Source organism: Somniosus microcephalus, chromosome 13, assembly GCF_052327205.1.
Source record: "Somniosus microcephalus isolate GS21.2 chromosome 13, FLI_Smic_1.0, whole genome shotgun sequence".
Taxonomy (NCBI): Eukaryota; Metazoa; Chordata; class Chondrichthyes; order Squaliformes; family Somniosidae; genus Somniosus; species Somniosus microcephalus.
Genome location: NC_140999.1, coordinates 127,763,209 through 127,778,249, shown reverse-complemented (window position 1 = coordinate 127,778,249; position 15,041 = coordinate 127,763,209). Strand labels below are relative to the sequence as shown.

At 46.3% G+C, this 15,041-nt stretch overlaps 1 protein-coding gene across 1 annotated transcript in view; it reads right to left on the bottom strand.

Annotated features, from left to right (window-relative positions):
• ctnnbl1 (catenin, beta like 1) overlaps positions 1 to 7,556 on the bottom strand; it is a 222,672-nt gene extending 215,116 nt beyond the window's left edge. The window contains exon 1 of the mRNA XM_086004285.1: positions 7,423 to 7,556. Coding sequence (XP_085860411.1) covers positions 7,423 to 7,452 — 30 coding nt within the window. The 5' untranslated portion in view covers positions 7,453 to 7,556. The remainder of the gene's footprint in view (positions 1 to 7,422) is intronic.
• Positions 7,557 to 15,041: the final 7,485 nt, after the last annotated feature.

The following is a 15,041-nucleotide window of genomic DNA, read 5'->3' as shown; positions in this document are numbered from 1 at the left end:
GGTGGGACAAAGGAAGGAAAACACAAAAGACTGATGACAGAAAAATGGAGCCTTTGGGAGAGGATATAGAGCTGGAGCGGACTGCAGGTGTCGGATGGAGCAAAGTTATGGATGGAATGATTTATAGACTAGAGCAAAGATTTTGAACTGAATCTGTAGGGGAATAGGAAGCCAGTATAGATTAGTGAGGACAACGGAGCTGGGTACGTGGGTCTTAGTGCGAGATAAGATACATGCGGCAGAGTTTTGGACAAGTTGGAGTTTATGGAGGGTTGAGGATGGGAGCCCAGTCGGAAGAGCATTAGAATAGTCGATTCTGGAGGTGACAAATGCATGTTATTCTTTTGAGAGGTTAGGTATAATTGCTGTAAATACTTGTTATTGCCGGTTAGATATGAGGACAAGTCAAGATACACTCAAGGTCACAAGCAGTTGGAACGCGCCCTCGAGAGTAATCTAAAGTGTGGAAACTGAAAAATTTAGAGTAAAGAGAGTAGAAAAGACCCAAAAACGTAACCGGAGAGGTGGGAGATAGGAGAGATGAAGATTATTTGGGGGTTGGGACGGAAGCAGGCTGAGTGAATCGTCACAATTTTGGAGATGAAGAATTCCACAAGAACCTCCAGCCTGGCATTCACAGTGAAAATGGATGTAAAAGCAGATGGCTGGGATTGTCCAATCCTGTGTTCCAATCTGCACCCTCTGGTCTTCTGAAGATGGTCTCTTGTGCATTTTTCTTTTTCTCCAGTAACAATAGCAAAGCCCTTAGCCACATTGTTTCTACATTGCGGAATTCTGTCCATCACCTCCCCTAACCCTTCTCCTGCTCAACATTTGTTACTCTTCTCTGATGCACCCTGCCTAATCCTGGGCGGAGCTTCGAACCTCATATCCTATCCATCACCAAGGTGTTTACTTCCACCTCTGCAACATTACCGGCTTACCTCAGCCCCTGAATCCCTTATACCTACATACGAACATCGACGGACAGGTAACCCATTGGTCCATCGAGTCTGTCCCACACAATTGCGATACCTTGCATATCACAATATACAGGAAACTTTCGATTAACCGGCCCCTAAATAACCGGAAATGTTGATTAACCGGCAAAATTCAGGAGTCGGTTTCAGGTAACTTTTATTACTTGCACAGCAACAAATGGAGGAAGGCAAGGGTGTGGCTGCAGCTGTTGCTAAGCTACAGAGACACTTGCAACTTGTGGACGTTGTTCTGAAGCACAGGGTTTGTTGCTTTATACGGAGCTCTAAGGTCCGTATCTTTTACTATATTGTTCGGTTATCCGGAATTGTTGCTGAACCGGCACCACGACGGTCCCGTCCGTGCCAGATACCAGAAAGTTTCCTGTATACTCTACCCGACCCAAAGTCATGTGATCGCCTGGGAGAGGAAAAAAAAGATTAAAAAATACCCCGGCCAATCTGGGGCAATAAAAATCTGGGAAATTACACTCCATGCATCTAGGCAATCAAAACTAGTCCAGATCACCACACTGGCCCTGAATTCCCTGCAGTACCTACCTTCTGTAAGAGGTGATCTCCTACCCAGCCAGAAACAGGTCCAGTGCTCGCTTGAAGGAATTTGGTCTCTTTAGTTATAGTGCATCATACAGATAATGTACAATTAAAATTGGCTTGTGGATAATGCCGACAGCTAGCTCTGGTGTATTGTAATGAAATGTTCTGTACTGCTGCGATTGCTTACAGCGTCATTGTATTCTCTTCGCACTGAGCTTGGTGATTTTGCTCCAATGGTCAAGAATTGTCATAGTAAGATTAACATATTTGAATGACACTTCAGATTAGCTGCCAAATTAATTCAGAATCTTATTTGTTGATGATTCATCAAAGGAAAGGCCTTTTCCCTCCTACTCCAGGATCATTCTGGAGGGTAAGGACAATAACTTTCATTCATAGGACACCTTTAATGTAGTGAACATCCCAAGGTGCATCAGAGAAGAGTAACAAATGTTGAGCAGAAGATGAGTTAGGGGAGGTGACAGGGACAGACTTCCACAGTGTAGAAGCAATGGCCGAGGACTTTGCTACTGTTGAAGAAAAAATACACAAGAGACTGTCTTCAGAAGACCAGAGGGTGCAGATTGGAACACAGGACTGAACAATCCCAGCCAATTGCTTTTACTTCCATTTTCACTGTGAATGCCAGGCTGAAGGATCTTGTGGATTTCGTCATCTCCAAAATTGAGATCATTTACTCAGCCTGCTTCTGTCCCAACCCCAAAGTAATCATCATCTCTCCCATTTCCCACTCTTCCTATTACATTTTTGGGTCTTTTCTACTCTCCTTACTCTACATTTTTCAAGTTTCCACCTTTTAGATTATTCTCAAGGGAGAGTTCCAACTGCTTGCGACCTAGGGAGTGACCACAGCGTCTGGTCTGCACTCAAGGCCTCCATAATCAGCATCTGTGAAGAGACGCTCTGTCATTCGACCAGGAAATACCAAGGCTGGTTTGACGAGAATGACCAGGAGATCCAGCAGCTAATAAGCCGCAAGCGCAAGGCATTCCTGATCTGGAAACAGCAACAGAACTCGAGAGCAAGAAAGCAACACTACAGAAGCCTGATGGCCGAGGTCCAACAAAAAACTCGAGACCTAAAGAACAGATGGTGGGTGGAGAACGTGCAGGAGATCCAGCAGCTAGCTGACAACCACAACGTGCATGGATCCTTTAGCGCAGTCAAGACCATCTATGACCCAAGCACCCAAGGCCCTTCCCCACTGCGTGCCAAGAACAGAGAGGTACTCATCAAGGACAGAGAGGCAGTCAGTGCCTGCTGGAAGGAGCACTTCAAAGATCTCCTTAACCACGATTTTGTCTTCGACACAAGTGTCCTCAATTCCATCCCACAGCATGTTACCCACCACCATCTCAGCACAACCCCAGCCCAGCATGAGGTTGAAAAGGCCATCCGACAACTGAAGAACAACAAGGCCTCAGGAGCAGATGGAATCCCCGCCGCGGCACTAAAGCATAGCGGAGAAGCACTACTGGCGCGAATTCATGAACTCATTTCTCTTATCTGGAAAGAGGAGAGCATGCCAGGGGATCTCAGACTCCGTAATTGTGACCATCTTCAAGAAAGGTGACAAGTCCGATTGCGGTAATTAGAGGAGTTTCCCTGCTGTCTGCCACAGGGAAAGTCATCGCAAGAATCCTCCTCAATCGCCTTCTCCCAGTGGCCAAAGAGCTCCTCCCAGAGTCGCAATGGACATGATCTTCACCGCACATCAATTACAAGAGAAATGCAGGGAACAGCACCAACCGCTGTACATGGCCTTCTTTGATCTCAAAGGCCTTCGACACTGTCAACCGTGGGGGATTATGGAGTCTCCTCCTCAAATTCAGATGCCCTCAAAAGTTTGTCACTATCCTCCGCCTGCTTCACGGCATGCAAGCCGTGATCCTGACCAACGGTTCCACCACAGACCCAATTCACGTACAAACTGGGGTCAAGCAAGGCTGTGTCATCGCACCAACGCTCTTCGATCTTTCTTGCTGCAACGCTCCATCTCACCCTCAGTAAGCTCCCCATTGGAGTGGAGCTAATTTACAGAACAAACGGGAAATTGTTAAACCTCCGTCACCTCCAGTCCAGATCCAAGGTTGTCCCATCCTCTGTCATCGAATTACAGTATGCAGACGACGCTTGCGTCTGCGCTCACTCAGAGGTCGAACTCCAAACCATTGACAACACTTTCACCGAAGTGTACGAGAGCATAGGCTTTACACTAAACATCCGTAAGACAAAGGTCCTCTACCAACCCCCCCCCCCCCAAATTATCAAAATCCATGACAAGGCCTTGGACAACGTGGACCACTTTCCATACCTCGGGAGCCTACTGTCAACAAGGGCAGACGTCGATGACGAAGTCCAACACCACCTTCAGTGTGCCAGTGCAGCCTTCGGTTGCCTGAGGAAGAGATTGTTTGAAGACCAGGACCTCAAACCCAGCACTAAGCTCATGGTCTACAGAGCAGCAGTGATACCCGCCCTGCTGTATGCCTCAGAGACATGGACCATGTACAGCAGGCACCTCAAAGCACTGGAGAGGTACCACCAACGCTGCCTCAGCAAGATCCTGCAAATCCATTGGCAGGATAGGCGCACCAACATCAGTGTTCTTGCTCAGGCCAACATTCCCAGCATCGAAGCTTTGACCACGCTCGATCAGCTCCGATGGATGGGTCACATTGTCCGCATGCCCGATACGAGACTCCCAAAACAAACGCTCTACTCTGAGCTCCGGCACGGCAAGAGAGCCCCAGGTGGGCAGAGGAAACGCTTCAAGGACACCCTCAAAGCCTCCTTGAAAAAGTCCCCACCGACACCTGGGAATCCCTGGCCCAAGACCGCACAAAATGGAGGAGAAGCATCCGGGAAGGCGCCGAACACCTCGAGTCTCTTCGCCGGGAGCAAGCAGAAGCCAAGCGCAGGGAGCGCACGTCAACCCTAGCACCCCACCCACCCGCCCCTTCAACCACCGTCTGCCCCACCTGTGACAGAGACTGTAGGTCCCGCATTGGACTAATCAGTCACCTGCGAACTCATTTTTAATGTGGAAGCAAGTCATCCTCGGTTCCGAGGAACTGCCTAAGAAGATGATCTTGACTTGTCCCCATACCTAACAAGCAAAAACTGTAACAAGTATTTATAGCAATTATATCTAACCTCAAAAGAAAAACAAATGCTATGGAATCTCTATTAAATTACCAAAGAAAATTGACTTTATATAATGATTAATTCTTCTTCTATTTCTCATCACTGGCAACTACACTGGTCTGATCCAAGTCTTGAAGGTTCCAAACTAATTCTCCCTGATAATTCAATTACTTAAAATACCCCTGAAACCCAAGGCTGCTTAGATTGAAGTAACTGAGGCTCCAGCTCAACATAGGAACAGGGGTAGGCCATTTAGCCCTTCAAGCCTGTTCTGCTCAACTACCTCTCCTTTGTCCAATGCTCAGCCATTCTCAACTTTCTACATGCATTGTTCCCTTGTGTTCAAAACTGCAGTCACCAACGCTTGCTTTAAAAACCGACTCTACTCCTCACCCTCTCCCAATTACCACCCCATTTCCAACTTTCCTTTCCTCTCAAGACCCTCAAATATATCGCCATCAGAGTCTGCCCCCACCTCCTTCAGTCTGGCTTCCATTTCAACCACAGCACTAAGACCACCCTGGTCAAAGTCACTGGTATGATTGCAATGTGTTATCCCTCCTTATTCTCCATCAATATGGCCAACCATTCCATCCTGCTCCATTCGTTCATCCTTTCATAGTTACATTCCAACTTATAGAATCATAGAGTACAGCACAGAAGGAGGCCATTCAGCCCATCGAGTCTGTGCCAGCTCTTTCGAAGAGCAATCCAGTTAGTCCCAGCCCCACCGTTCTTTCCCCACATCCTTGCAATTTTTTCTCCTTCGAGTATTTATCCAATTATTTTTTGAAGGCTACTATTGAATCTGTATCCACCACCCTCTCAGGCAGTGCATTCCAAATCCTAACCACTCGCGCGTAAAACCGTTTTTCCTCATGTCGCTTCTGGCTCTTTTGCCAATCACCTTAAATCTGTGCCCTCTGGTCATCAACCCTTCAGCCATTGGAAAGTTTCTTTTTATTTACTCCAGCTAAACCGGTCATGATTTTAAACACTTCTATCAAATCTCCTCTTAGCCTTCTCTGCTCTAAGGAGAACAACCCCAGTTTCTCCAGTCTATCCAAGCAACTACAATCCCTCAACCCTGGAACTATTCTATTAAATCTCTTCTGTACCCTCTCCAAAGCCGTCATGTCCTTCCTAAAGTGTGGTGCCCAGAATTGGACACTATACTCCAGCTGGGGCCGAACTAGTGTTTTTATATAGGTAAAACTTTTCTAACTTATAACTTATCTCAATGTAGTCAGCACATCTTCCTGCAATGGTTTATCCTCCCCACACTCCATCACCTCATGAGCTTCAAGATTGTATCTTCAACCCCCTCTAATTCCTCACTCACAGAGTGCCCCCTTGCCAACATTACCCACATGTGGTTAGCTTTCACACCCTGGACTCCCCCTCAGTTACTGTGCTCTCTGACTGCCTGTCCAATATCAAGTCACAGTTGAGCCTCTAGCTAAACACTGACAAATCTAATACAATAGCAAAATGCTGCAGATGCTGGAAATTCAAAAAAACAACAGAAAACACTGGAAAAACTCAGCAGGCCAGGCAGCATCCGTGGAGAGAGAAACAGAGTTAACGTTTCAGGTCGAAGACCTTTCGTCAGAACTGGAAACTGGGGTTGTTTCCTGCTTTTTTCCAGGTCTTCGATCTGAAACGTTAACTCTCTTTCTCTTTCCACAGATGCTGCCTAGCCAGCTGAGTTTTTCCAGCGTTTTCTGTTGTTATTACTGACAAATCTAAAGCCATCTTTCCATTCAGTTCTCACCAGATACTGCACGCCCTCCTCAATTCTATCCTCTTCACCACTCACAAGTTGAACACAACAGTACATAAATTCGATGTCCTTCTCGGCCCTGAGCTGAGCTTCAAACCCACATGCAACTCATCAAGATCACCTATTTCTACCTCCAAAATCACCAGCCACCTCTCTTCCTACCTCATCACTGCTGAAACCCCCATCCATACCTATAACCTGTAGGTTTAACATCTCAGATGCCCTCCTCAGAGTCTGCATCCTACACAAAATCTAACTTGTCCAAAACTTGCTCACCCACATGCCATCCCATTCTAAGCCTTGTTCACTTATCACCCCTGTCCTCACCGATCCACGTGTAATGACTTCAAAATCCTCATTTACAAATCCCTTCATGGTCTTCCTCTACCCTACATCCAGCTCACTGTGCATTCCCTCTGTTCAACCATCAATGTCAAAACTTTTAGCTACTACCACCTTGCTTTCTGAAATTTTCTTCTTAATCCCCCACTTTGGTTCATCTCACCCCACCTTCAAAGGCCTCTTTAACCTCTTCCATCACCTTCCTTAACTCTTCTAATCCCTGCTTAGTTGTGAAAAGCAGTTAAAGTGCAAGTTATTGTTTCAGTAACATGTCTAAAATTGTAAGAGGGAGTTTGAAGCACTTTAGTTAGAAGGGGAAAGTTCTCTCCGTGACTGCTGGTTTTAATATATTTGCTGTAGGAGCTGATTAGTCAGACTGCCATCTCCGGAATAAGCCGCAGGTCTGAACCCGAGTTAAACCAGGTGACAGCGTGTCCACCCACGATCTCCGCCTGCCGCTATGCTGGGACTGCAGACACAACTCGAGCGCCAGGCTTTGCGGCCTGCCGGGCCTCACTCATTAACTAAGAGGGGACTGAGCCGAAGCGGGTTCTACACCGAACATGCGAGGGGGAGCCTCCGCCGCCGGCTCACCTGGTAGTTGAGTAACTCCCCGACATCCATCTCCGCGCTGTTAGCAACAAAAGGCCCAACGCTCCCGCCAATCACTCAAAGCCGGGTCCGGCCACACTGCCGCAAAACAGCGCCAGGACACACTGCCGTACGTGGACGACTGTCGTAAATAATGTCGCAAATAAGAAAGAAAGACTTGCACTTATTTAGCGCCTTTCACGACCATCGGACACCCCAAAGGCTTCGCAATCAATTAAATACTTTTGAAGTGTAGTCACTTTTACAATGTGGGAAACGCAGCAGCCAAATCACGCACAGCAAGCTCCCACAAACAGCAAAGTGACAATGACCAGATAATCTGTTTTTTGTTATGTTGATTGAGGAATAAGTATTGCCCAGGACACAGGGATAACTCCCCTGCTCTTCTTCAAAATAGTGCCTTGGGAGTTTTTACATTCATCTGAGCGAACAGACGGGGCCTAGGTTTAACGTCTCATCCAAAAGACAGCACCTCCAACAGTGCAGCACTCCACTGGAGTGTCAACTTAGCTTTATGTGTTCAAGTCACTGGAGTGGGACTTGAAACCACAACCTTTTGACTCAGAGGCAAGCGTGCTACCTACTTTTTTTTAATTACTTTATTGAACATTAAGACATTCAGTCCAAAGATGTGCAGGTTAGGTTGATTTGGCTATGATAAATTGACCCTTAGTGTTAGGGGATTAAATACGTGGGGTTACGGGGATAGGGTGGGATATGTGGCAGGCTCGATGGGCCGAAATGGCCTCTATCTGCACTGTGGTGATTCTGTGATTCTGTGATTTACAACATCATGATCATTTCATTGTATGATACAAATCAATTTCGCCGCACTGAGTCATAGAGTCATAGAGTTTTACAGCACAGAAAGAGGCCCTTCGGCCCATCATGTCTGCGCCGCCCATCCATCCCTGTCCAGTCTAATCCCATTTTCCAGCATTTGGTCCATAGCCTTGTATGCAATGGCATTTCAAGTGCTCATCCAAATGCTTCTTGAATGTTGTGAGGGTTCCTGCCTCCACCACCCTTTCAGGCATTGAGTTCCACATTCCAACCACCCTCTGGGTGAAAAAGTTCCTCCTCAAATCCCCTCTAAATCTCCTGCCCCTTACCCTGAATCTATGCCCCCTTGTTATTGACCCCCCCCACTAAGGGGAAAAGTTCCTCTTTATCTACCCTATCTATGCCCCTCATTATTTTGTACACCTCAATCAGGTCCCCCCTCAGCCTTCTCTGCTCCAAGGAAAACAACTCCAGCCTGTCCAGCCTCTCTTCATAGCTGAGGCGCTCCATCCCAGGTAACATCCTGGTGAATCTTCTCTGCACCCTCTCCAAAGCAATCACATCCTTCCTATAGTGAGGCGACCAGAACTGCACACAGTACTCCAGCTGTGGCCTCACCAGCGTTTTGTACAGCTCCATCATAACCTCCCTGCTCTTATATTCTATGCCTCGGCTAATGAAGGCAAGTATCCCATATGCCTTTTTAACCACCTTATCTACCTGCTCCGCTGCCTTCAGGGATCTATGTACATGTACACCAAGGTCCCTCTGACCCTCTGTACTTCCTAGGGTCCTACCACTCATTGTGTATTCCCTTGCCTTATTTGTCTGTCCAAAATGCATCACCTCGCACTTTTCAGGGTTAAATTCCATTTGCCACTTTTCCGCCCATCTGACCAACCCGTTTATATCGTCCTGTAGCCGGAGGCTTTCCTCCTCGCAATTTACCACCCCACCAATTTTCGTGTCATCTGCGAACTTACTGATCATACCTTTTACATTCTCATCCAATGCCGATGAGAAAAAGGCATCGGTATTGCTAAACTTAATGGGCGCTAGAACGTACGGCCTATTGCGGGACCTGATTACTCCAGCCAAACCAAAGGCAAAGAGTTTTAACAAAATTGTTGCTGTCCTACAGGAACACCTAAACCCTGCACCGCTGTTGAAAGCAGAAAGATTTAAATTCCACAGGAGAACTCAGCATAAAGATGAGAGCAATGCTGAGTACCTTACGGAACTACGCAAGCTGTCAAAGCACTGCCAGTTCGGAGCAGGACTGGCAGATACTCTACGGGACAAATTTGTCTGTGGACTCCTGAGTGAAGGAACACAGAAGAAGTTACTCTCAGAGAAAGAGCTGACGCTAGATAAGGCTTTCAGCGTGGCAGTATCATATGAAGCAGCAGCCAGGGGAGCTGCGGAAATTCAACAAAAGCCACAGGAATACGGCAGCCATGAAATGACACGGGGATTTGCAAAATGTTATCGCTGCGGCAGAACTAACCATGACCAGAAGAACTGCTGGTCCAAGGACAAAATATGCAGGCTATGCGGAAAGATGGGACACATTGCATGAGTTTGCAGGTCTGGGAAGAAGACCAGCGACAACAAAAAGGCTACTAAGGAACCATACAAAGTACAAAAGATGATGGACAGTAGTTCCAAAGACCAGATGAGCGATAGTGAATCCAGGAACAGGAGACTAAGCTGTCTCAAACTTCACAATGTAATTGCAAAAGACGATCACCGAACCATTTGGGCCGCCCTCACGATAGCAGGGTCCCAAGTTAAAATGGAATTGGATACAGGATCAGCGTTAACTGTCATGAATCGACGAGACTACGAGTGGCTATTCTCACACATACCCTTGAGAGAGACATCCATCGTCTTGACGACGTATACGGGGCAAAAAGTATACCCCAGAGGAAAAATAAGGGTGCCTGTCGAATACAACGGCAAGAAAATACGGAAATTGTATCTCTACATACTGCCAAATGGTGGACCACCGTTATTGGGACGTGAATGGATCAGGAAGATAAGCTTAGATTGGCACTTCATTCATGCAATGACGGTGGACGGTAAAAAAGATGAAGACGTCACTCCTGGACGATTGTCAACAATCTTAGCTAACGCCAAAGAGGTATTTCAACAAGAACTGGGCACGTTTAAAGGCGTAACCGCCTCGATAAAAATAGAAGAGAATGCAGTTCCCAAGTTTTTCAAAGCAAGACTGGTACCATATGCAATTCGCCCAGCCGTCGAGGCAGAGCTGGAGAATCTGGAGAAGGCAGGCGTGTTGTCTAAGGTCGACTGGAGCGAGTGGGCGACACCCATCGTTCCTGTCATGAAGAAAACGTTAAGCAATAAGTCTGAGGAGCCAAGGAAGGTTCGCATCTGTGGGGACTTCAAGGTGATGGTGAACCCAGTCCTTCACACAGTACAATATCCTCTTCCACGGATAGAAGACATCTTCGCCTCACTGTCTGGAGGGAAGCGTTTTACAAAAATTGACCTAGCACAAGCATATTTGCAGATGGAGGTTGAAGAATCCTCTAGGAAGTATCTCATGATAAACACTCACAAAGGTCTTTACCAGTATCATCGATTGGTATTCGGAGTAGCATCGGCTCCGGCGATATGGCAAAGAGCGATGGAACAAGTCCTGCAAGGGATTCCGGGGACTCAGTGTTACTTGGACGACATCCTTGTGACAGGTGAAGATGACAGTGAACACCTTAACAACCTAGAACAGGTGCTCACTAGACTACGGGAACATGGGCTACGAGCCAACCGCCCCAAGTGCGAGTTTTTTAAGAAACAGATATCGTATTGTGGCCACGTGATTGATGAAGAGGGGTTACATAAGTCCCCTGACAAAACTGAAGCGGTTGTTAAGGCCTCAGCGCCTGAAAATGTGTCGCAACTGAGGTCATTCCTCGGATTGGTGAATCACTACCATAAGTTTTAGCCGAATTTGTCGACAATTCTGCACCCATTGAATGCCCTGCTACGAACGGGAGTAGCATGGAAATGGAGCAATGACTAAGCGGGCCTTTCAGAAGAGTAAGGACTTAATCACTTCAAGAGAAGTATGGGCTCACTACAACCCAGCACTGCCGATCAGACTGGCGTGTGATGCGTCTCTCTACGGCATTGGGGCGGTACTGTCACATAAATTCCTTGATGGTTTAGAGAGGCCGATAGCTTTTGCGTCACGCTCGTTAACTTCTGCCGAGCGTAACTACGCCCAGATTGACAGAGGCCCTCAGCCTAGTGTGAGGGGTGAAGAAGTTCAATCACTACCTGCACGGTCAAAAATTTACTCTACTAACCGATCATCAACCTCTTGTCTCCATTTTCAACCCTCAGAAGGGCGTACCGATAATGACAGCACAACGGCTGCAGCGGTGGTCCCTTTTCCTAGGGGCACACCAATATGACATCGAGTACAAAGCAATTAAACAGCATGGGAATGCAGATGGATTGTCACGTCTACCGTTGCCGACGGTGGAAGAAGAAGACCTTGCAGTGGATCCAATGGAGTTATTCCACTCGACCATAGTCGAATGTCTCCCTGTGACGAATGCAAACATAGAAAAGGAAACAAGGAATGACCCGACACTATCACGGGTCTATGATTTAACGGTGAAGGGATGGCCAGCACATGGCGAACCACTGCTGCCAGCATTCTCGACGAGAAGAGAACAGCTGTCAGTGTGCAGAGGAACCTTGATGTGTGGATCCAGAGTAGTAATTCCACCTAAGTTGACGGATAGAGTGCTCAATGAGCTTCATGAGGGTCATCTGGGTGGGGTAAAAATGAAGAACTTAGCCAGAGCGTTTGTGTGGTGGCCGGGAATCGATAGAGAAATCGAAGAGATGACCAAGAGCTGTGCAGGATGCCAGAAGGTCCAAAACGCCCCACCACAAGCTCCTCTACATCCATGGGAGTGGCCCTCATCTCCATGGCAAAGGGTGCACATTGATTTTGCTGGTCCCTTCATGGACTCAATGTTTTTAATTGCGGTGGATGCACATTCAAAGTGGCCAGAGGTAATAAAAATGTCCTCAACCACCACGGAAAAAACTATCACAGTTTTACGAACCATATTCGCCAGGAATGGGCTGCCTGAACAGATTTGCTCTGACAATGGACCACAGTTTGTGTCTGAAGAGTTCCGGAGGTTCTTAAAGAACAATGGTGTTAAGCATTACTCATCTGCCCCATATCATCCAGCCACTAATGGATTGGCCGAGAGGTTTGTTCAAACATTCAAGAAGGCTATCAAGGCAATGTGTAATGAAGATATACCCCTACAACACAAGGTGGACAACTTCTTGTTTGCCTACCAGAATGCGACACATGCGGTTACCAACCAAACTCCAGCCATGATGTTCTTCAATCGAAGACTACGATGCCGCTTGGATTTGGTTAAGCCAAACGTCCGAAGAGATGTGGAGAACAGGCAGTTTCAGAATATGAATGAAAGGCCGACCAGGAGTTTTAAGATAGGTCAACCAGTTTTGGCCCGGGACTACCGCACTGAGAAATGGCAGCCAGGAACGATTTGTACACGGCAAGGACCTCTCGTGTATACCGTGGACGTTGGAGAGAGCATTGTAAGACGCCATGCTGACCAGATTCTAGAGTCACTGGAAAACGTCAACTCCACACCACGATCTGATACACCTGGCAATGAAATCGACGTACCAATTGCAGCTACTGCAGAACCGGTGATATTGGAAGCAGATGAACCAAACAACGACATTAATCCCGACTCAACCTTGCCAGAAGAACCTGATACCCCAAAGAGGTGTTATCCAGACAGAATCAGGAAGCCTCCTCAAAGACTGAACTTATAATTGCTTAAACTTAACCAATGTATCTAGCAACCGTAATTGTGTTTGTAATTAGTTATCATTTAGTTGTTAAATGAATGTTATGTACTGTTTATCTAAAAGGGGAGGAATTGTTGTGTATGTACCTTTAAGAGAATAACTGGTCTCAGACTGCAGTACCGGCAGTGACCACCCCTGTATAAAAGGCGCTAGTGAGCCTCTGTATTTTCAGTTTCCCAATTGACTTCATTCAGTAAAGACTTGTTTTGTTCAACTCCTGCTGTCCGTGTCTCAATCATTCACGGACATAATAGTTGTAAAATACTGTCCTTAAATTCCTTTCGGAATAAAACATCCACAGAGCCTTATAATGATCTTTTAGCTTATATTTAAAATACTCTTTTAGATTGATTCTCCTCCCCTTAAAAAACAGAGCATTCCTTCTTTGCACAATCACGAATCTGGCCAAACTGAACATTAAATTAATTGCTGCTCCGCTAGACTCAGGCAGACTCTCCTGCAATCCCCATCTCAAAATTGAGTCCCACGGGATTCCCATTCTCGCTCTTTGGTCCCCACCCAGCAAAAAAGCTTCATACAACTGCCAAACATAGTACTTAAAGTCATTTAACTGCGGACATAACATCAGTAAATGGGACAGAGTCTCACCCCGTGTCCCACACACACTGGGCAAGTTGCCGCCTCCACTCGTCCAATCTTGCACAAGACCGTCATGGTAAAAATCCGGTTATGAGCCAATTTGAAATCCAGTTCAATCCATTCTGGGCATTTAAAATTCACCCACATTCCCTTCCAAATCCTGTTGAAGTCCAGCTGTGGGTATATACTCTGCCAAAACTCCTGACCAGCAGGTGCCTTGAATCTCCATTCTCTGAATACCTCATAGAAATCTCGAGTATTACAGATGTCAAATTGGACCAACTCTCCCCCTTTCTCCAGTACAAAGCTTGGAAAAGCAGGACGCATTTTACTTCCTTTGGAGATTTCCGCATTTATTTCTTCCATCCAATCCTGTGGCATTGCCCTCACAATCTTCTCATACATGATTCCTATTGCTTTTCCTTCTACCTCCTGATCCTCCTCCCACACCATGTCCCTCACTATCGCTTCTGGCAACCAACCTGGAATTACCTCATATAATACATCTTTCACAGATATAATCCCAGCTTTTATAAAAGCTTGATTAAATAAAACCTCTCCTTCGATGTTGACCCACCTGTTCAAAAATAAGGGCTGTTCTAAAAATTCCTCAGCCCCCTTGGGCATAAACTGCACACTCTTTAAAAATTGGGCCCAAGTCTCTACAACCCCCTTATAAAACCTAGGGAGAAGTTTAATCGATTTCAAAAACATATTATTGTATTCCATATACAATATCTCCTGCCCTCCTATCCCACGTCATTTAAAAAAATGCTCAAAACAACTCTTCCAAAAACTTGTATTTGACTTCTGAAGAAATCTCTTCACCCATTTGATTCTAAAGGATTTCTTCTTCAAATCAATATCTGGAAAATTGAGTCCTCCCTGATTTCGCCATCCAATGTTGACATTGTATGCCACCAAGGCTGGTTTCCCTTCCCATAAAAACCTCACACAAGCCTCTCGGATGGACTTTTCCGCCCACTCAGGAATATCCTCCACCGTCAATAAGTACCATAGCTTAGATAGCAGGAGAGCATACACCACTGTCGCTCTTCCTTGCACTTTCAACCATCTTCTTTCCCATCTTCCCAAAATCTTTTTAATTTTTATAACCTTCGGTTCCCAATTTAATCGATCCACTTCATCCCTGTCTTTCTTGCACATCATATGTGTGGTGTATGTGCCTTTAAGAGCAATTATGGTGTACGTGCCTTTAAGAGCCCCAGGTGTGCGTAATGCTGGTAATTGCCACTTGGGCTATATAAGCCTGTGTATTGTGTATATCCTTTAGAAACCCCCCCCCCAGACTTGCT